The sequence below is a fragment of the Procambarus clarkii genome, chromosome 33 (genome assembly GCF_040958095.1).
Source record: "Procambarus clarkii isolate CNS0578487 chromosome 33, FALCON_Pclarkii_2.0, whole genome shotgun sequence".
In the NCBI taxonomy this organism is placed as follows: Eukaryota; Metazoa; Arthropoda; class Malacostraca; order Decapoda; family Cambaridae; genus Procambarus; species Procambarus clarkii.
In genome coordinates, this window is record NC_091182.1 from 27,698,105 (window position 1) to 27,722,062 (window position 23,958).

Below are 23,958 nucleotides of genomic sequence, written 5' to 3' on the forward strand. Positions count from 1 at the left end.
ATAAGCCAAGTTTTCATGAATTAATATTTTTTCTCAATTTTTTTTCTTATGAAATGATAAAGCTACCCATTTCATTATGTATGAGGTCAATTTTTTTATTGGAATTAAAATTAACGTAGATATATGACCGAACCTAACCAACCTTACCTAACCTAACCTAACCTATCTTTATAGGTTAGGTTAGGTTAGGTAGCCGAAAAAGTTAGGTTAGGTTAGGTTAGGTAGGTTAGGTAGTCGAAAAAACATTAATTCATGAAAACTTGGCTTATTAGGCAAATATGGCCATGCATAGTAGGCTGAGAAGTGCGTTCTGGCTACTAGGTACGACATATATATATATATATATATATTACACAACGACTCGGCTGTAATTGTTTATGATCGTTAAAATGTGGATAAATTTGCCTTTAACATGAGTTCGTAACATTTAAACTTTTTCTCGCTTTATTTTTAAATTTTTTTGCACTTTTCTTTTTACATCAAATGACTTTTTTTTTATTGTCTTAGTCTTTTAATTGATACAGATTTTTATAAATCTTGAAACTCTTTATGTAAATTTTTTAGCTAATTCTTTGCCGAGTAATTTTCTTCTAATTTTTTCAGCTGGGAAGATAGAGTTTTCTCTCTGAAATTGTTTACTTTTGTTTTGAAAATATAAATACAAGATGTATGTATTTTCTCTGATACTACTGTTCCTCATAAAATTAAGATTTAAAAAAGAAACTTATATTATATATATATATATATATATATATGCGGAAAATCCACAGAGAAATATGAAATGAGGTGAACGTTTCGGCTCTGTTAAAGCCTTTGTCAACACCAGACTGACTAAGGAGAAGGGAGAAGGAGAGGATATATAGGCCGACACCTGACCAACCCATCCCTAGGGTTGGTCAGGTGTAATTAACCAAAAAAGGTTCAAAATGTCAGGTGTCGGCCTATATATCCTCTCCTTCTCCCTTCTCCTTAGTCAGTCTGGTGTTGACAAAGGCTTTAACAGAGCCGAAACGTTCACCTCATTTCATATTTCTCTGTGGATTTTCCGCATAAAATGATCAGTGTTTTGTGATCGTCAATTGCATATATATATATATATATATATATATATATATATATATATATATATATATATATATATCGTACCTAGTAGCCAGAACGCACTTCTCAGCCTACTATGCAAGGCCCGATTTGCCTAGTAAGCCAAGTTTTCATGAAATAATTGTTTTTCGACTACCTAACCTACCTAACCTAACCTAACCTAACTTTTTCGGCTTCCTAACCTAACCTATAAAGATAGGTTAGGTTAGGTTAGGTAGGGTTGGTTAGGTTCGGTCATATATCTACGTTAATTTTAACTCCAATAAAAAAAAATTGACGTCATACATAACGAAATGGGTAGCTTTATCATTTCATAGGAAAAAAATTAGAGAAAATATATTAATTCAGGAAAACTTGGCTTATTAGGCAAATCGGGCCTTGCATAGTAGGCTGAGAAGTGCGTTCTGGCTACTAGGTACGACATATATATATATATATATATATATATATATATTATATATATATATATATATATATATATATATATATATATATATATATATATATATATATATATATATATATATATATATTCTCCCCATACCCTAAGTTTCTTTGTCCAAACAAGGCTTCTCTGTCTGTTCTGTGGTCTCTCTCCTTAATGACCTGAGGTATATTTGGTCATTAATGACCTCGGGGTAGATCAGGTCAGTAATGACGTGTATAAGGAAACGAGAGAATTGGTAGAAGGCAAATGACCACACAAAACATACATTACAAATCCAAAACAGATAATTTTTAATATTTTTTCTCCCCCCCCCCCTTTCCCGCATGAGAATAAAATTAAAACCTGAATTTCAATATTTTTTGGTAATTTTTACGTTCCTGGTTCACTAAACACGATCGGAAAAGAAAGATCATTTTGCCTCACCGAGTCATCATGAAGCCCGTCTCTCACTACGTCACAACCCACAAAAAATGTCATCCACCTGTTGGATTCGAACTGGGAAGCCAGGATTTATTTCTCGTGAAGAAACTTGACTCGTCGTCAGCAAGAAATTTCCAGAAACAAGTGAAGAAACCACAGGCACAACATATATATATATATATAGCTCTTAGAAGGGGTCAGGCGGGGCTCACCATAGCCCGTGCTTCTTGCCCCGCTCCTGTGCCAGGTAAGTTACGGGCTCACCATAGCCCGTGATACTTGGAACTTGTTCCAAGTAGCTGAATCTATAACAACAACAATAAGGGGTCAAAATAAGGATTTAGGATAAGACAGGGGAGAAATGGAATGGTATTCAATCACTTGGACCGTTGGGGATTGAACACCGACCTGCAAGAAGCTAGACCGTCGCTCTACCGTCCACCCCAAGTGCTTGGGCACAACATGTATAAGAAAGGTTCACCCCCCCCCAATCAGGATTCGTCAATCCATCCCCCCATTAATAGTTCCATCGCCAACCCTAGGCCAGTGCTGCACTTTCAAAACACTGGATAACAAAATTATATATATATATATATATATATATATATATATATATATATATATATATATATATATATATATATATGAATAATGAAAACTGAATGAAAGCTGAATGAATAATGAAAGCCTGAATGGTCCTGGGGACCATTCAGGCTTGTTCGCATATATATATATATATATATATATATATATATATATATATATATATATATATATATATATATAATATATATATATATATATATATATTATATATATATATATGTCGTACCTAGTAGCCAGAACACACTTCTCAGCTTACTATGCAAGGCCCGATTTGCCTAATAAGCCAAGTTTTCCTGAATTAATATATTTTCTCGAATTTTTTTCTTATGATATGATAAAGCTACCTATTTCATTATGTATGAGGTGAATTTCTTTTTATTGGAGTTAAAATTAACGTAGATATATGACCGAACCTAACCAACCCTACCTAACCTAACCTAACCTATCTTTATAGGTTAGGTTAGGTTAGGTAGCCGAAAACGTTAGGTTAGGGTAGGTTAGGTAGTCGAAAAGCAATTAATTCGTGAAAACTTGGCTTATTAGGCAAATCGGGCCTCGCATAGTAGGCTGAGAAGTGAGTTCTGGCTACTAGGTACGACATATATATATATATATATATATATATATATATATATATATATATATATATATATATATATATATATATATATATATATATATATATGCGAACAAGCCTGAATGGTCCCCAGGACCATTCAGGCTTTCATTATTCATTCAGCTTTCATTCAGTTTTCATTATTCATATATATATATATATATATATATATATATATATATATATATATATATATATATATATATATATATTTAAGATCCATAATAACTAATAGAAAAGCAACAATAATAGAAGCATTAACAGTGATAGTAAGGACAATGCTAATAAAGCATTATATTACTTTAAACCTTAGTTGCAGTAACACAAGAAGTGAAAGCTCGAACAAGAATAGAAATGGTGTTGAGTGAGGCAGCAGCATACCGCCCACCTCCCCTCAGGCGCCGCCCATCAATCTCCACCCAGCATCATTCCTTTCAATCCTGCAGACACCAGCGCTATCAACCCAGCCACCAGAGCAAAGATGACCAGGAGAAAGTAGAAGGCTGAAGTCTCAGGTCTCAGCAGGGCGGCAGGCTGAACCCGGGAAGGCGTGGTCTGAAACAGGAGGGAAGGTAGAAGGGACGGGAGAGAGGAGGGAGGGGAGATAGGAGGGAGGGGAGATAGGAGGGAGGGAGGGTAGGATGGAACAGAGAGGATATGTAGGTTGGTTGAAGGAGAGAGAGAGAGAGAGGGGGAGAGAGAGAGAGAGAGAGAGAGAGAGAGAGAGAGAGAGAGAGAGAGAGAGAGAGAGAGAGAGAGAGAGAGAGAGAGAGAGAGAGAGAGAGAGAGGAGGGAAACAGGTAACGTATAAAGAATAGGAATGGATGGATGAATTCTCCTGATCATATCATTCTTGACAACTTTAACTCCTAAGCAGTTACATATTCCCCCCCCCCCTCCATTCTTCGTTCCATCCCCCCTATTCTTTCCTCCCTTCCATTCTTATCCTCCCCCCTTTCTCTCTCTCCCTTTCGCTCTTTCAGACAGGATCTTAGATCTTAGACATTTCCTAAAGTACAACAAATAACACTTGATAAATATAATTTCGTCCCAGAGGACTAGATACTTCTGTTCTCAATTGATTATTTCACCAGATGAGGTGAAGTACTACATTTTAACACCAGACTCAGTCACCAGAACAAAATAGCATTAATGTTTAAATCAGATAAGGTGACTGATCATGTGAATGTTAAATGAACAGAGATAAGTGGGAGAATCACGTGATTGATAAGATCAGCAGAGGTGGATGATATGCTCACAGGAAAGAAGATATCAGCTCATCATATCAGCTCAGGTGGATGTGAAAGATATTAGGATGGACAGCAAGAAATAATTTGAAGGAGTACATTTCATAAATGACTCTTTTTAAGTAAGACGAAGAAGAAAAATAGGCGAAGGAGGAAGTGAGGAAGAGAGAGATATTAAAAGACCAAGACACATAAAAAGCAGGGAGGAGAGAATAAAAGAATAAAAGAGAAGAGAAAGGAACGTAAATGAGAAATAAAAAGAGAGCTACAAAACTACAAAGTCTACCCACAACATGGAAAGGAATACGAGAGGACAAGATTGGAGAAGGGATACGAAGACGAAGTCAAAAGAACAGTACCCAACCACTTGGACCATCGGGAATCGAACGCTGACCCGCAAAAAAAGGTGAGGCCGTCTCTGTACCGATCATTCCAAGCAGCTGACGAGACGACTGAGAGGTAAACAAAACAGTCAGAGAGAGAGAGAGAAAGAGAGAGAGAGAGAGAGAGAGAGAGAGAGAGAGAGAGAGAGAGAGAGAGAGAGAGAGAGAGAGAGCGAGAGAGAGAGAGAGAGAGCGAGAGAGAGAGAGAGAGAGAGAGAGAGAGAGAGAGAGAGAGAGAGAGGAGAGAGAGAGAGAGAGAGAGAGAGAGAGAGAGAGAGAGAGAGAGAGAGAGAGAGAGAGAGAGAGAGAGAGCGAGAGAGAGAGAGAGAGAGAGAGAGAGAGAGAGAGAGAGAGAGAGAGAGCGAGAGCGAGAGAGAGAGAGAGAGAGAGAGAGAGAGAGAGAGAGCGAGAGAGAGAGAGCGAGAGAGAGAGAGAGAGAGAGCGAGAGCGAGAGCGAGAGAGAGAGAGAGAGAGAGAGAGAGAGAGAGAGAGCACACACACACACACACCAACCTACCTGCCGTCAATGAAACACCTTCACAAGGGCTTGTGGTGTTCAATCTGAACAGGTTTTGGGGGCCAAGCATCATTAACTTTAATTAAAGAACTTGTGCGTCATAAATCATAATTTCCTTACCACTGCCTCGCTATCTAACTACACAATATGATAATTAAATCAGTATCCACTCATTTATGTAGTGTATTCGCTAGTTCCCCAACCTGTCGGTCACCTGGTTACTCGAAATCCCTGGCATGCGAATTTTCTGCCTATTATATAAACTCCAGATTTGGAGTCCACTGATTACTACACCCTTCAGGTATATGGATTCTACATGATTAGTTTATCAATTTTCTGTTTATTCTATATTTCTACGTGTGTGGGATATGTATTTAACACACATATCTAGTATGTGGGGTATCTTGCTATCATACATTTCTAGTATGTGGGATATCTGGTTATCATATATTTCTAGTAATTTGTGGTATATGATTATCATTCATTTTCACTATGAGGTGGCTCAGTTAGTTTTTAAATCTTTTCTAAATGATATTTGAATACTGTATTCGTTGTATTATACAGCAGATGTGCAGGTGTATCGTGTATTTTTTGCGGTGTCCGTAGTGAATAATAATTAGTGCATAACAAGGTGAAGCAATGTAGGATTTATGATTTAAGATCGTGTCTTCATATTTCATCATTTGGGCAATTTCGTGCGCAACAAATTAGTTTTTTTTTTTTAAGAGATGATGACCTAGGGGGTTCATCTTAGTGTTCTGCAAGTCAGACATCTTGAGGATATCCTTATCCCCCCCCCCCCACACTCTCTTTCTCTGTCTGTCTGTCTGTTTGTCTCTGTCTCTTAATTTTCCGTCCCTGAAATCATTTACGAAACCAAACAATACTTACAGTATTGCAACTTGTAAATTGTAAATTTAATTGTAAATTGTAAATATTGTAAAGTAAATTGTAAACAAACAGTAACACATTCTATCCCACCCATTAATATAACCTGGTCCCATTAATTTAACAGCCTCCAACGCGAATAGACTTTCCTATCGGGATCCCTTAATCATATCTGTAATTAGCGCTAATTGACCCATTACCTTATCAAACTGAACTTTTTAAAGAGTAAATGGAGATAGTGTTTTTTTTGGGGGAAATCACTTATAAACTTATTCCCGATGCAATTGTAACATTAACTGAACAGGAGAATAAAATATTTTTTATAGTGAAATTTGCATATTACTCAGAGAGAGAGAGAGAGAGAGAGAGAGAGAGAGAGAGAGAGAGCCTTCTACAACCATAACTACTGTTACTTCAGTCATAAACAACCATTACCTCTGCTGTAACTACCACTAAAGAAACTAGCACACTGCTAGTTTGAGACATAAGTATTTTCCTAACTTGAATAACTGAAACCAGTATCTCAATATCTGTCACTTTCGAAGTATCATAATAAAGTTAGGTAATTGCCAACAGAACCAGAACACCTGCCCAAACCTACCCTAGCCCTAACTGTGCACGAAATTATAAGTATTAATTTATTTTTGAGAAAAATATATTTCATCACACATTACGTTGAAAGTGATTATTGCATCTTGTGGCAGCTATTGTGTCGAACAGCATTCATTGCCTGACGAGGGTTGGGGTTAGCCAAAGCTTGGAGGATCATAGCCTGAGAATGGCTTTGAGTCAGTGCAGCTTGGACAAGCATATAGTCTAAGGCTGGGATAAGGCTTACACCACAGCTTGGACGAGTACAGCTTTAGCATGGAGTAGGAAGCAGTCACAGTTCTCCTATGAGTGCATTTAACACCTAACTGTGCTTACTTAACTAAGTCTCCATTAAATGAAATCTGAAATTCCTGGGTCGTGCCTCCTAGCATACCATGCACCTGGTGCCCTTAAAGCCCTGTCATTCCTCTTCTTACACACCTGGGAATGGAGACAGGCGGCTTTCACCACCTCCACGACCTACTCATTCCCCAAGCCAACCTTCCCTACCGCTAATTAGTAACTTCTAACCCCAAACTCATCTGTATTTACCAAGTCTCACTGTGTAAGCAACGGCAGGATTACCAGCACCGGATCCCCAGAGCCTCTCACAGCGCACGCAAATCAGTCTGATGTGCGTTAATTGCAGAATAGCTCACTTTACATTCAGGGTTTGTTGTCAAATCAACCTTTTTGGACATCCAAAACGAAGGTGCCAGTTTACCCAGCTGGGAATGCCACCAGGATGGTGCCAGCGTGCAACGACGTTACATTCCACAACTTGTGCAACGTCTATAGTTATCTAAATGCATCAAATAATGATTAAATGGCATCATATTCATTATAAATGTGATCACAACTTGATCAATGAAACGAGTCTCTCGGCGTCAGGCCATTTAAACAGAGATAGACAAAGGCTGATCAAGACGGGCAGATAGCCAGTGATCGGAGCTTATATATCAAGCCATAAATCTGCTATCTTACACATGACCAGTATTTCTTGTGGTAGTCCATCCAGTGCCTGGACAGTCACAACGAGGTTTAACCTGACTGAAACAACGAGGAACACCTTAATTCCACCTCCACCATAAACAAATGTGTAATAACCACGGGCTCACCATAGCCCGTGCTACCCGGAACTTTTTGTTCCGGGTAGCGAATCTTAAACAACAACAACAACAACACCATAAACAGCCTCATTCCACGAAGCCCCCCCCCTCTCTCTCTGTCTCTCTGTCTCTCTCTCTCTCTGTCTCTCTCTCTCTCTCACACCAAACACCTTTAAAAGTCAATACAAATAATACTAATATGACATCAAACCCAAAACAATTTATTCAAGACTGCCTTCAAAACCAGTTTGGTTTTAAACTTCATGCTTCAACAAATAATGTATTAAAATATATAGATTCTGTCTTCCTCCTGTCTATCTTCCTCCTGTCTGTCTCCGTCTCTTGTCTGTCTTACCGTTTGTTTAAGGGAAAGTAAACCTGTTTTAAAGCCAGTGATGATGTGGCTGGATCGCCTTATATATATATATATATATATATATATATATATATATATATATATATATATATATATATATATATATATATATATATATATATATATAAATATACGGGTAATTGCAAAAGCTGTTGTTGTTGATTTATTTTGCGATTACGAAAATGCAAGTAATGGCTTCAATTAGTTGTATGAAGAGTCATGCTGTATTTCAAATTACTATACTTTTAGAGGATTAACATTGTATACAATATGGGAGTTGCAGACTATAAGAGTGTATAGCATACAATAGGGATTTTGTAAAAAAAATAGGAATGATGCATATTCAATTGGGCTCTTGCATACAATAGGGTATTGACAGAGATGTGCTGTAGCACATCCCAATCAAGCTGTGTCAAAGTATATCTTTGTTTACGACTAATGACACAGCCTCTGTACGCTGCTCATCTTTGAGATGAGCAGCACAGAGGGATCAGGTTATGGATTAGAGTACTGAAGAGTACAGTGGTTTGAAAGCGTGCAAGATCTGGAAGAGCTCAGAGACTGGGAGAGTGCAGAGATTGTAAGCGTTTAATTAAGGACTGTAAGAGTTTAATTAAGGACTGTAAGAGCTCAAAGATTGGAAAAGCTAAAGTGCTGGAAGAGTACTAGTACTGAAGGAGACCAGAAATACGAAGAACTCAAAGGCTGCAACACTTCAGGGCAAAAGAGTGCAACTCTCACAAGAGTGCAAGTCAAAAAGCGTGCAAGATAAGAGACACCCTCCATAATCAAAGAAAGATCTCGGATAATATATATCAAACGCAAAACACCAGAAAACACACTCAATATCTCCCACAGCAAAGACAAAAACCAAACATCCACAAACCCAACAACATTCAGATCATCCAAATGGGAAAACGAGTATATCCTTTCCCCCCATTTTGGTATTTTCCTAGTACCTGATCCATCCTCGACCCTCCAACACCACTGATACCCTCCACTGACAACACTACCCTCAATTTCCACCATCTGGACAGGCCGTTCCCACCTCACCCCCCCACCAGGTACCTCTTCAGGTAAGTCCACAGATGATAATCGTGGCCCTGAGTTTACATCAATCATCTCGGGCGAGGAATTGGTATCCCTAGGCGAGCCGGGTCGAGGTAATAGCACATCTGTGATGGAAAGAGTGTTGGTCAAATGCACGCAATTGGCAGAAAAACGAAGCCCTTGGTGCACTTAAAGCACTGTAAAAACAGTTTTTTTTCTGTTTTACAACAGGAAAAAAAATAAATGGTTCTAACTCTTACCTATTTTTTTTCAAACGCAATTTTTTTTTATCCGTATTTCACGCGATAATTGATCATATCGGTTTATATTTTGGTCGCTTCTGGTCGCGAATTCGGTGTTTTAAACGAAATTTGTAGTGATGTTAGTGAGAAATCGACGATGGGACTTGGGAGGAACTGATAACTTACAGCACAATGATTTAAGTGTTTTCTGTTTTATTTTTTGACTTATGTTCGTGTGTGTTTAGGTCCGCAAGTTACGACACTGTTAATCTGTGGGTCTACTAGTCTGCTAGCCTGTGAGTCCATTAATCTACTAGTCTGCTAGCCTGTGAGTACATTAATCTACTAGTCTGCTAGCCTGTGAGTACATTAATCTACTAGTCTGCTAGCCTGTGAGTACATTAATCTACTAGTCTGCTAGCCTGTGAGTCCATTAATCTACTAGTCTGCTAGCCTGTGAGTACATTAATCTACTAGCAGTCTCCGTGGTGTAGTGGTAAGACACTCGCCTGGCGTTCCGCGAGCGCTATGTCATGGGTTCGTATCCTGGCCGGGGAGGATTTACTGGGCGCAATTCCTTAACTGTAGCCTCTGTTTAACGCAACAGTAAAATGTGTACTTGGATGAAAAAACGATTCTTCGCGGCAGGGGATCGTATTCCAGGGACCATAGGATTAAGGACTTGCCCGAAACGCTACGCGTACTAGTGGCTGTACAAGAATGTAACAACTCTTGTATATATCTCAAAAAAAAAAAAAAAAAAAAAAAAAAAACTAGTCTGCTAGTCTGTGAGTCCATTAATCTACTAGTCTGCTAGTCTGTGAGTACATTAATCTACTAGTCTGCTAGCCTATGAATCCATTAATCTACTAGACTGCTAGCCTGTGAGTCCATTAATCTACTAGTCTGCTAGCCTGTGAGTCCATTAATCTACTAGTCTGCTAGCCTGTGAGTACATTAATCTACTAGTCTGCTAGCCTGTGAGTCCATTAATCTACTAGTCTGCCAGCCTGTGAGTACATTAATCTACTAGTCTGCTAGCCTGTGAGTCCATTAATCTACTAGTCTGCTAGCCTGTGAGTCCATTAATCTACTAGTCTGCCAGCCTGTGAGTACATTAATCTACTAGTCTGCTAGCCTGTGAGTCCATTAATCTACTAGTCTGCTAGCCTGTGAGTATATTAATCTACTAGTCTGCTAGCCTGTGAGTACATTAATCTACTAGTCTGCTAGCCTGTGAGTACATTAATCTACTGGTCTGCTGGCCTGTGAGTACATTAATCTACTGGTCTGCTAGTCTGTAAGCACATTAAACTGCTAATCTGCTACCCTGTGAGACCCAAGAGCCGAAGCTCAACCCCCCTCAAGCACAATTAGCCGAGTACACAGACTGATAACGCATCAATAATAATAATAAAAATAATAATAAAAATAATATTTATTTACTCTGTACAATTGGTTGGGGAGATTACCTAAGATTGATATTTTATCATTCTTGCAAAGCCACTAACATGCAAAGCGTTTCTGGCAGCGAAGGTGACAAAGCAAGCGACAAAGAGGCGACAAAGCAAGCGACAAAGAGGTGACAAAGCAAGCGTCAAAGAGGCGACAAAGCAAGCGTCAAAGAAGACGACAAAGCAAGCGACAATGAGGCGACAAAGCAAGCGTCAAAGAAGACGACAAAGCAAGCGACAATGAGGCGACAAAGCAAGCGTCAAAGAAGACGACAAAGCAAGCGACAATGAGGCGACAAAGCAAGCGTCAAAGAAGACGACAAAGCAAGCGACAAAGAGGCGACAAAGCAAGCGTCAAAGAAGACGACAAAGCAAGCGACAAAGAGGCGACAAAGCAAGCGTCAAAGAAGACGACAAAGCAAGCGACAAAGAGGCGACAAAGCAAGCGTCAAAGAAGACGACAAAGCAAGCGACAAAGAGGCGACAAAGCAAGCGTCAAAGAAGACGACAAAGCAAGCGACAAAGCACCCATCAATACGACTAACTCGCTACCCCTCAGGCGGCTATGCAAAGCGCTACAGCCGCGTTCGAGTCCAGGTTACCAGCGGGTTCGATTGGCAGGTTGGGCGTTGGCAATTTGGCTTTCAAAATAAATAAATAAATAAATAAATAAATAAATAAATGTTTATTTAGGTAAGGTACATACATAAAGAGATTTTACAAAGTTTGTTGGATTAATTAATAGATAGAGCTAGTACATACAATGCCTAAAGCCACTATTACGCAAAGCGTTTCGGGCAGTTATCCTTAGCCTCATAACACATCCATTTACAAACCCTTCCAAAAAAATAGGTACAAATAGAAAAAAATCAGATTACAATAGTTTTAGCCCCTTTTTTTTTTACTGAAGGGCCGATCAATGGTCATTCTAGTTAAGCTATTAATTTGTGTATGCGCTTGTGTGTTTAGAAGAATTATTTTGTATACAAGCAGAAGCGGTTGTGCTTAGCCCAATTATAAGACATTTTACGTTATCTTGTAGTAACAGGCGAGGATTGTAGGGCGATGGTTAGCGAGTATTATAGTCTCAACAACGAGGGTATAATTACAACGACCATTATGCTTCTAAGGGCATAATGCCATTATGCCACAACGGTGCCCGAGCCCGCCCTAGTTAGCCCTCAAGAGGCCTCGTGATTGGTCCCGTGATTGTAGATAATTAATACATTTATAAATGCACGTACAGGTGTAGGACGAGACGGGAAAAATACTCGTATTTTACCTCGTTCTCCCCCCCTCCTCTCTCTCTCATCTACCAGGATACCTGATCAACCAAGCTGTGACTCATACGTCAGGGTGCGAGAAGCCGCGTCCAACAGCCTGGTTGCCCAGTTCAGCAATGAGGAGGCCTGGTCGACGACCGGGCCGCGGGGACGCTAAAGCCCCGGAATCACTTCAAGGTAAGGTAACCCCTCGCTCTCACTTGCTTGGCTTTAGCTCTAAGGAGACATAAAGTGCTTTACAATGCAGTGTGTGTATGAGAGTGTGAGTGTATACATGTGAGTGTGTGTGAGTGTATATGTGTGAATGGATTCACGTGAGTGCGTGAGTTTATACATGTGAGTGTATTCGTGTGTGTGTGTGTGTGTGTGTGTGTGTGTGTGTGTGTGTGTGTGTGTGTGTGTGTGTGTGTGTGTGTGTGTGTGTGTGAGTCTATACATGTGAGTGTGTGAATGTATACATGTTTGTGATATAAAACAGTTAGGAAGAAACCATGCATGTGTGAATTAATGAATTCGTGAATTAATGACTATTAATACATAACTGAAATGTTCCTTTCTATATTTTCTGGAATATACATCCAGGTATGCACGTATACACACACACATACACATAAATACATACCAAAATGCATCTGGTAACATTACAAGGTTCCACTGTCTCGCAGAAAATACATAAACAATGAAAGGAAATTTGATCCTTAATCCTTCGATACCTTGAGATAATTTTCTTCAAGTAAAATTACATAGTTATAAATTTATTACTGCAACAAATATAGACGAATTACAAATGACATAACACACACCAGAAATAAAATGTTTAAAACGTCCTACGTGGTCTTATAACAATAAACTGCTCCTCTAAGGAAACTGGCTGCTCTTGAGTCCTTAAGTTTCCCTAACGAGTTTATTATCCAGCTCATTCAAAAACCTGAGAACGCCTAGAGAGAGACTCAAGATCTACAACATAGCAGGAAGGCAACCTGTGGCGTGTCTCTACGCCTTCACGTAACCAACCCACAATGCCGTTTTCAGAAACACAGAAAAAAAACCCACAAGCCAGACGTTTAAGGACAGGTTCAACAATAGCTAATGCGCATTGCAATAACCCCAGTAAAGTGGGTTTATTACATGGGCGACCGAAAGAGAAAACAACCACTGCAGTTTCGAGAAGTATAGGAAAAAGAAATAGCAGTGTGAGATGGCGCAAAAGGGTTTATTGGGGGATACAAAGAGCATTGTCTCACTGATTTTTAATGTGGGGAAAGTATGCCCCTAAGGCATTAAGGGGGGAGCCGGTCGGCCGAGCGGACAGCACGCTGGACTTGTGATCCTGTGGTCCCGGGTTCGATCCCGGGCGCCGAGGAGATACAATGGGCAGAGTTTCTTTCACCCTATGCCCCCTGTTACCTAGCAGTAAAATAGGTACCTGGGTGTTAGTCAGCTGTCACGGGCTGCTTCCTGGGGGTGGAGGCCTGGTCGAGGACAGGGCCGCGGGGACACTAAAAAGCCCCGAAATCATCTCAAGATAACCTCAAGAAGAAGGCGAAGCGTAGGTAGGACCTACGAGGCAGGAGTTACGACGTAGATGAGGCCTACGAGGTAGACAGGGTCTACGAGGCAAGCGGACCCCATACGAGGTAGGAATCAACTGTGAGGTAGACAGGATCTACAAGATAGGCAGGATCTACGAGGCAAGCAATATCTACGAGACAGGCAGGATCTATTGGCAAGACATGATTCACGAAAGACCAGGATTTACGATGACGGTGAGATGATAACTCCGAGGCATATAATTAAGCAAGAAACGAAAATGACCATTTGTCTGTCTGTCCACGAATGGAGACCCGACGTTCCAGGCAAGTTTCTCCCAACTTTGTAGGTTGAATGGTCTGTGGTACGGGACGGACATAGGCTGTTCGAGATCCTGTCATACTAGTTCTATAAAGAGGGAGGGGGAGTGGGGGGAGAAAAGGAAGGAGATCGGGGAGATGGGGAGAGACTTAAGGAGGGAGAGAGGGAAGAGAGACCCGAGCGCAGCCGGGTACCCATCTTATAGTGTTAAATGAAACAATAACAAGTATATTACAAGTCACAACAGGAACAAGAAATGTGGCCAATGTCTGGGCGGATCTACTCGCGGACGGAGAGGCGGACGGACGTAGAAACGGACAGACACATACACATTGACGGATCTCCTAATTACCCTCTGAAAAAAAATAGCAGGGCATTAACAAAACAGCAAACGCCCCGCCTCCAGAGACCCATAAAAACCTGGGCCTGAGAGGTTGAGAAAAAGCCAGACCGACTTGCAGGTGTGTATGTGTGTGTGTGTGTGTGTGTGTGTGTGTGTGTGTGTGTGTGTGTGTGTGTGTGTGTGTGTGTGTGTGTGTTTGTCTTTCCTAGCCTCGAAGGGGGGCGAGTTCCGTCCAGCCGGCACACACACACACACACACACACACACACACACACACACACACACACACACACACACACACACACACACACACACACACACACACGCACGCCTGATGAAGGAGCCTGTAATGTGGCAGTAGAGGTGGTATGACATTTCCTCAAGGAGACGACCCTTGCTGGAGAGTATATCCTGTGAACAAATCCACAAGGGCCGTAACGAGGATTCGAACCTGCGTCCGGGAGCATTCCAGACACTGCCTTAATCGACTGTGTAGTGTAGTATATCCTGAACCCTCATCCTCGCCTCACCTTGGTTCTTCCCCGTGAACAGGGCCGCTTAAGCCTTTGTCTGGTAGGCCGGCTGTTAGGCCGGATAATTGGTTATGTCAGCTATAGCTTGCTTGCTGGCCGGCAGCCAGGATAGCTGGTTGGCTGGCTGTCAAGCTGCCTGACGATGTGGTTATCTTTCCTGTCTAATTTGTTTTATCTTTATGTCCGCCTGTCCATTTCCTTGCAAGAATATTCATATTTTGGTGTGTGTTTCTTTCACCTGTTACCTCGTTCACTTTCACAGACCATCAACAAGTCACTACGGGCTCACCATAGCCCGTGCTACTTGGGACATTTTGTTCCAAGTAGCGAATCTTTAACAACAACAACAACATCAACAGGTCGTTTAAATCGTGTACCTGAGACTCAACAACAGTTCAAACCTCCTAAAGATAACCGAAGAAGCAAGATAACGACGCTATCTTCTTGAGGTTATCTTGAGATGATTTCGGGGCTTAGTGTCCCCGCGGCCCGATCCTCGACCAGGCCTCCATCCCCTTAGGAAGCAACCCGTGACAGCTGACTAACTACCAGGTACCTATTTACTGCTAGGTAACAGGAGCATCAGGGTGAAAAAAACTCTGAATCGAACCCGGGACCACAGGATCACGCATCCAGTGTTCTGTCCGCTCAGCCACCGTCTTAAAGATAGTGTCGTTATCTCGCTTCGTTATCTCACTACATTACAAGTGAACTTATGCGACCTAACTTGACCTGACCTAACCTAACCTTACATCTAACTTAACCTTAGATGCATGACCTAACCTATACCTTATCTGTCCTACCTTAATCCAACCTTACCTAACCTAAACACACCTGTCCAAGTCTTACCCTGACAGGTCTTGCCTAACAGTGTCTGCGGTGAAGTGAGCAGGCCTGGTCGGAGACCGGGCTGCGGGGTCATTGATTCCCGGAAGCTACACAAGGTAGGTATAGCCTAGTTCTCTATGGTTCGCCTACTAGCATCATTGGATCTTTTTTCAATAATTTTTACTGAACTTAGGTTCGAGTTCTTTGCCGTAAATGACACTGAACCTGAGGACGAAGGAAGGAAGGAACTTTCAGGATAAAGCACCAAGCCATTACGACTATATAGCACTGGGAAGGGGTCAGGATAAGGATTGGGGATTGGACGGGGAGGGGGAGGAATGGTGCCCAACCACTTGGACGGTCGGGGATTGAACGCCGACCTACATGACGCGAGGCCGTCGCTCTACCGTCCAGCCCAAGCGGTTGGACGGAGGTGGCTTCTATCACTTCTTCTTTTCAGTTCATTCCACTTGATTATCCCTCGTTTGGAGTGAGCTGTGGTTCCCGGTTTGTTGTTATCTCTGACTCGTCTCATTGGCACTGAGACAGGGGCCTTGATTCACCAAGCACTTACCTGTCAACTTACGATATCTGTAGCTCTTATCTCGATCATGGCAGCTTAGTCTGCATTTATTAAAGGGTTTACGACTTCCAAAGCGCTACGAGGCCTTTCATGACAATAATTCTCTTGAGATAAGGATGACCTCGCAATCAATTTATGAAACCCAAATGAAGCTTCCACGGTCGAATAGATGAAGCAAAAGTGAAGCATTCGAGAGGTATAAGGTGCTCAACCCTTTATCAGTCCACTCTCAAATGCGATCTATGTTACCTGGTAATAGATTCAGCGACCCACGAATGCAGTCCGTCCTCAATATTTAACTTGTCTATGAGCTGGAATATTTTCACAAATTCCCTTACTTAATTTTTGACATTTAACAGATATCACACCAGATGTCCGTTCTCGATTTCCGGAAACCTTTCCTTACGCTTAAGGAGGTACAGGTAAATAGGTACTTTCTTCGTGGTAATCCTGAAGACCTATTTCCCCCTGGCAGTGCTGCGGAAGCCTAGTTCAGGGGTGGTGGGGTGCTTTTGCTGGGAGAAGGGGTGATGTTGCAAGGGGGGTTATCTTGAGGTTATCTTGAGATGATTTCGGGGCTTTTTAAGTGTCCCCGCGGCCCGGTCCTCGACCAGGCCTCCACCCCCAGGAAGCAGCCCGTGACAGCTAACACCCAGGTACCTAATTTACTGCTAGGTAACAGGGGCATAGGGTGAAAGAAACTCTGCCCATTGTTTCTCGCCGGCGGCTGGGATCGAACCCAGGACCACAGGATCACAAGTCCCGCGTGCTGTCCGCTCGGCCGACCGGCTCCCCCGGGGTGGGGGGGTTGCTGTTGAAAGGGGGGAGCACGGCTGGGATCTGCTAGGACACCCTGAGACTCCCTTTGTCGCGAGGTTCCGGTCGCTCAGCGGGTCAAAAGTGTAGTCAAGATGCACCACTAGCAGCTGTGTCCGGATCCTTAAGACGGTGAACTATATATATATCTGGACCGGCTGGGGCCACAGGAAGCGCCCCCCTGGTGGAGGTCCGTGGCGATACTGACGTGGTTTGTGTCCCTGATAATGGGGGGATGATGTAGTCCTCAGGATTACAGCCTCTGCTATCGTAGCCATTATTACAGCAGCAGAACCCGCAGGAGAGTTGAAGAGCACCTTCAACTCTCCTGAAGGCTTCGAAATGATCGAACATGTTAAGCATTTGAAGTCTTTACTTTTCGACATTTTCACAGTGAAAGAAAATTGTTACATATTGGCTTAACGTGTTTATGACGTATTAGAACGTTGTTATAACTTGCTATATTGGTTTTTATAACTGGTTAGGTGTTAAAACTTGTTCGAACGTTGTACCAACGTCGTAGTTTCGGTGTGTGTTTGGCGGGATATAACTTAGCTTCAAGAATTCTGATTAAATTTTTCGGATTAGTTAATCTCGCTTCCTCTTAAAGTTTAATTCCAGCTGGAATATAAAAATTTTCATAAGAGTTATTATTTGTAAACAGCTTCAGCTTCTTCCTATTATAAACTGTCGTCTGCTCGTTAAGTCTCACTAGACATAAATAATTCATGAACACTTCACATGTGCGTCTTGAAGATAATGTCCGCGTCTAACAGGCATCTCGTAGTGCCTCTAGCTCTTAATTACTGGCTTTAATAAGACCTCACAGCTCTTGCCTCTCGCACCCGGGCCGCACACACACACCGAGCGACACTACACTTGTGTCTCCTGTGCTTGGCTCCACATCTTTCGACTGTGAAGAAGAAGATAAGATTGACTCTTATCTATGCCTAAACCTCAATATTCCCTCTTGCAATATGTGCATTGCAAAGACCTCTGTAACGTCAGCTACAACAGGCGATGAGTCACAATAACGTGGCTAAAGTATGTTGACCAGACCACACACTAGAATGTGAAGGGACGACGACGTTTCGGTCCGTCCTGGACCATTCTCAAGTCGATTGTGAGAATGGTCCAGGACGGACCGAAACGCGTCGTCCCTTCACCTTCTAGTGTGTGGTCTGGTCAACTATGTAACATTTACATCACATTTCTCCATAAACCACCAACGCCACTTACGTACACGTAATAACTCTCTTTAAAGGACCACTTGGTATACCTCACCCTTAAAGGACCACTTGGTATACCTCACCCTTAAAGAACCACTTGGTATACCTCACCCTTAAAGGACCACTTGGTATACCTCACCCTTAAAGGACCACTTGGTAACATTGCTACATATGAAAAAATCTCAAGTCGACTATCCTCAGCTACAACTTCTCATATTCCATCATTCTCACCGTGTTCTTAATTACTCTCCTCCTCCTCTTCCTACTGTACGTTAACTTCCCAAGAATGCATCCTTCACCCTCTATAAGAACTTGTAGAACGTCTCCCACCGACCTCCAGCGACGTTTTGCCTTGTTAAGCATCCTGTTCGCGAGATCTCCCCTGAAGGTTAGAAGTAATTGGTCGTCATGGCAACCTCTCAATCCCGTCACTTACTGTGTTCGTCTCGGAGGGGACCCGTTAAACTTAATGGAGTTTGTGTAGTTTTAAATGATCCTTCATCGACCTGCAATGGTCCTGAGGGATATCCATTGGCTGTTAAATTATCTCTGGAACTCCTGTTAATTACCGTGTTAACCGTGTTAATTAACGTCATGAGCCCCGTTGGTGTAATGTTAACGTTAAGTTAGACGTTAACGTCTAGAATCTCTATGGTTGGACCTCGTTGGCCTGTTGGGTAAAAGGTGTTTGGATTACATTCAACCCAACGTTCGTGGATATTTTTAACACCAGCAGTGGCATTGTATTCTGTGTGAAGTCCCGGGAGCCGGTCGGCCGAGCGGACCGCACGCTGGACTTGTGATCCTGTGGTCCTGGGTTCGATCCCAGGCGCCGGCGAGAAACAATGGGCAGAGTTTCTTTCACCCTATGCCCCTGTTACCTAGCAGTAAAATAGGTACCTGGGTGTTAGTCAGCTGTCACGGGCTGCTTCCTGGGGGGTGGAGGCCTGGTCGAGGACCGGGCCGCGGGGACACTAAAAAGCCCCGAAATCATCTCAAGATAACCTCAAGAAGATAACCTCCTGGTTGCTATGTCCAAGTGGGACGCTATTTGTCATGCATTTTATTCTCAGTTTATTTAAGACTGGGAAATGACTTCGTGAGGAAATAAGTAACTATCCAAAGACGTCACAAACAAACTGGAGGAGACGACAGCACCTAATGAGAGGAAACAAAGAACAAGTACAGAGTGAAGACACAAATTACTTAAAAATTATTTTAAGTCACAATTAAACAAAAAAATGATTTACGTGGACACTTATGCCTAGGATAACGAAATCCAGCATATACAATTTTTTTTATATTTTTTCATCATAAAACATTTGAGTATGGAATTCACTAATAGGATTATCTGAACTCTTCTCAGTGAATCCAATATACTTTTCCACTTCCACTGATCATCTCTGTGAATGGAATACAAAACAGCTGGTGCTCTGAAATGGGTTCGGAGAACAGGAGCCAGATTCATGAAAGGACTTACGCAAGCACTTACGAACCTGTACATCTTTTCTCAATCTTTGGCGGCTTTGTTTACAATTATTAAACAGTTAATGAGCTCCGAAGCACCAGGAGGCTGTTTATAACAATAACAACAGTTGATTGGCAAGTTTTCATGTTTGTAAACTGTTTAATAAATGTAACCAAAGCCGTCAAAGATTGAGGAAAGATGTACACGTTCGTAAGTATTTGCGTAAGTGCTTTCGTGAATCTGGCCCCAGGTAGTTAAGCCAGAGTGAAAGTGCCAGAGTACGCGTGCTCTAGCCTACTTGTATATACCTAGTCGTGCTTCGACTCCCTGCCTCCTGTGTCTCTGTAATGTCAATCACTTGGAAACTATGGGGTTTCCAAGCGCCTTTTCGTGTTAAATGGACATCCCTTACAATATGTCTTGTGTGCTCGTGTTGATCTACTCGCCTGGATGTACTTGCTGTCCCCAAGCTTTAGCTCCTGGGACCCAGTGTTGTTTACGGTATTTGGCTTCGAAACTGTGCATAGATGTAGCTTTAATATCATCATTTAACCCGTTCCATTTGCTTTAAGCTCTTACGCTCTAATAAGATGTCTTAAGGTCACCGTGACTCAATTGTGTTGTTTAGGGGTCAACGATTGCTTGACCCTCTTTTATTTATATTGTCTAGTCAGTCTAGTCACCAGATCAGTCCAGCAACCAGGAGGCCTGGTCGACGACCGGGCCGCGGGGACGCTAAGCCCGGGAAGCACCTCAAGGTAACCTCAAGGTAACCTATTTGTGCCAGCAGGGTCAAGCACTATAGCTCTTGGATCCCGCCTTTCTTCCAGCTGGTTGATTACAGAAATTACTCCTGCCCTATTTCTCTATCATATCTTCTGTTAAAATTATGACTAAGAGTTTGCTCCCAAAACCTTTAGTTCATTCCATTTTCCCACTACTCTTTTGCTAAATGAAAAGTTTCTAGCACCTTTATGACTCATCTGAGTTTCAAGCTGCCAACCCCCCCATAAGTATTTTGTACGTCTCTATTATGTCTCCCCCCCCTCTCTCTCTTTTTCTAGTGTCGTCAGGTTCAAGTTCTTTCTGTCTCTCTTCATATCCTATCCCTTGAATTTCTGGGACGAGCCTCGTCTGAAACTTCTGAACCTTTTCCAGTTTCCTTATGTATTTCTTCAAGTGGAGACTCCATGATTGGGCTGCATACTCTAAAACTGGACTCACGAAGGTTGTGTAAAGCGCTCTTAATAATATAATAATTAGTGTGTGTGTGTGTGTGTGTGTGTGTGTGTGTGTGTGTGTGTGTGTGTGTGTGTGTGTGTGTGTGTGTGTGTGTGTGTGTGTGTGTGTGTGTGAGTGTGTGTGAGTGTGTGTGAGTGTGTGTGTGTGTGTGTGTGTGTGTGTGTGTGTGTGTGTGTGTGTGTGAGTGTGTGTGAGTGTGAGTGTGTGTGTGTGTGTGTGTGTGTGTGTGTGTGTGTGTGTGTGTGTGTGTGTGTGTGTGTGTGTTTGTGTGTGTGAGTGTGTGTGAGTGTGTGTACGCGCAAATCTCAGTCAGTTTGCTTAACTGTTATTAACGTCGGTCAATATATATATTGCTTGCTAACCACATGGGCATCTCTTCAACATTAACTAGGTCAACTACCATTAATGTATCACCGTCTTGTCACCGAGGAAGCAGACACAATATTGTGCAAACAAATCACCGAGTGTTCTACTTGGCAATAGTGTTCTACTCTTTAATAAATCTCATCTTGACCTCTCAAGAGCTGTTTTGACCACGAAGAAGACCCCCCTCCTAAGAGCTGTATGGACTCCAAGATGACCGCAAGAGCTGTCTTGACCCCCAAGAGCGGTTTTAACCACGAAGAAGACCCCCCCCCTAAGAGCTGTATGGACTCCAAGATGACCGCAAGAGCTGTCTTGACCCCCAAGAGCTGTCTTGACCCCCAAGAGCTCTCTTGACCCCAAGAGCTGTGAGAGAGCGTCAACAACCCAATTCCCAGAACCCTCGATACAAACAATACCAGTTAGGTAGCTACACACCTGCTTGATCGAACCATTTGATAACATAATCAGCACCTGTGGGGAACTAAGCATGACTCTTCAATCTCTAACCGAAGTGAATCACGAAGAGTGTCGTTAAGACGGGCCACAAAAACGAGTACAGACGAAACAAGGGGACCCCCATTATAACAGGATTCCAAGAGCTGTTAGGGGAGGAGGAGGAAGCGTGTAGAGCGATAAGCAAACGTCTCTCCTCCCCCGAGGCTAAACATCTACTGAAGTGATTAGCAGATGAGTGACAAATATCAGTGCTGGAGCTGCCCCACGGCGCCTGCGCACCACAACTGCAATGAGCATATTAATGTATAATTTTTTTATTTTTATTGCATATTTTTTTTTTTTTACAAAAACCCACCTCCCATTCTCCCGAACGTAGGAGATTCAGCTCTAATATGTTGTATTCTAATACAACATATTAGAGCAGCCTGCAACATATTAATACAACCTACAACCTAATATGTTGTAGGTTCCTAGACAATATTCATTCATAGCTTAAGATTCATTTCAGATTCATTTCTCTGGGATTCAAATTGACTTTCACAGAAAAGCGATTCACTTGAACACTGATTCCAATACTGATTCACAGTTGGGTATTCACACCTAAGACACTCTCTAGGACACTTGGGGTGGACGGTATCGCTTCATGCAGGTCGGCGTTCAATTCCCGACTGTCCACAAGTGGTTGGGCACCATTCCTATCCCCCCCCCCCCGTCTCATCCCAAATCCTTATCCTGACCCCCTTCCAAGTGCTATATAGTCGTAATGTCTTGGCGCTTCCCCCTGATAATTCCCTCCATCTAGGATCCCTTTACGTTATTTAAGAAATAATTTTAGAAGCGTATTTGCCAAATAAAAAAAAGCAAAAAGGCAAAATTTTGATTAACTGGAAATGATAAAAAAATGATTTGATCCACCAGGTTGTTGTGGGTGGGAGGCATGGGGAGTATAGGGTAGTATTATGAAGTGAACCACAGATACAATGACTGTGAGGACTGGGTTCGATGACCGGATTATTATTTTTGTCAGAAACGGGTGAATATTCAGTGTCAGAAACCACAAGAACACGACATTCTGAGTCAAGAACACGACATTCTGAGTCAAGAACCACAAGAACACGACATTCTGAGTCAAGAACACGACATTCTGAGTCAAGAACACGACATTCTGAGTCAAGAACCACAAGAACACGACATTCTGAGTCAAGAACACGACATTCTGAGTCAAGAACACGACATTCTGAGTCAAGAACCACAAGAACACGACATTCTGAGTCAAGAACCACAAGAACACGACATTCTGAGTCAAGAACCACAAGAACACGACATTCTGAGTCAAGAACCACAAGAACACGACATTCTGAGTCAAGAACCACAAGAACACGACATTCTGAGTCAAGAACCACAAGAACACGACATTCTGAGTCAAGAACCACAAGAACACGACATTCTGAGTCAAGTACAACAAGATTCTGAACAAAAATAATGATAATCTATCCATTATTTTATCCATAAAGTTCAAGATAATTGATTTATCTAACCTCTAAAGTCTGTTACCAATAAAACAACACTGAAATAAAATATATAATAAACCCAATCTCTGTAACAAAAGATAACACTGAATAAATTCGAAAATACTAATAGTAATAATAAAAATAATAATAAAAATAATAAAAATAATAATAATTACAATAATAATTCGAAGGGCGAATGTAATCACTTCAAAAAAAGTTGTAAATAACTTGTATTATAAAAATACAATATTAACTTCTGACTGGATATATTAAGACCTTTTTCTCATGATAAGACCAGTTCCTTATCTATTTCTTGTACCATTACAAGTGTGTTTATCTATTTCTCTATAATAAGTGCGTTAATGCACATTTTTTGTGTCACTATAGGATAAATGCGTCAC

At 41.8% G+C, this 23,958-nt stretch overlaps 1 protein-coding gene across 1 annotated transcript; it reads left to right on the top strand.

Annotated features, from left to right (window-relative positions):
* Positions 1 to 11,335: 11,335 nt before the first annotated feature.
* Positions 11,336 to 23,529, top strand: LOC138370777 (putative uncharacterized protein DDB_G0268364). Its single transcript, XM_069335379.1, has 3 exons — positions 11,336 to 11,680; positions 16,829 to 16,891; positions 23,074 to 23,529. The coding sequence occupies exons 1-3, from the start codon at positions 11,336 to 11,338 to the stop codon at positions 23,527 to 23,529; spliced, it is 864 nt and encodes a 287-aa protein (XP_069191480.1).
* The last annotated feature ends 429 nt before the right edge of the window (positions 23,530 to 23,958 follow it).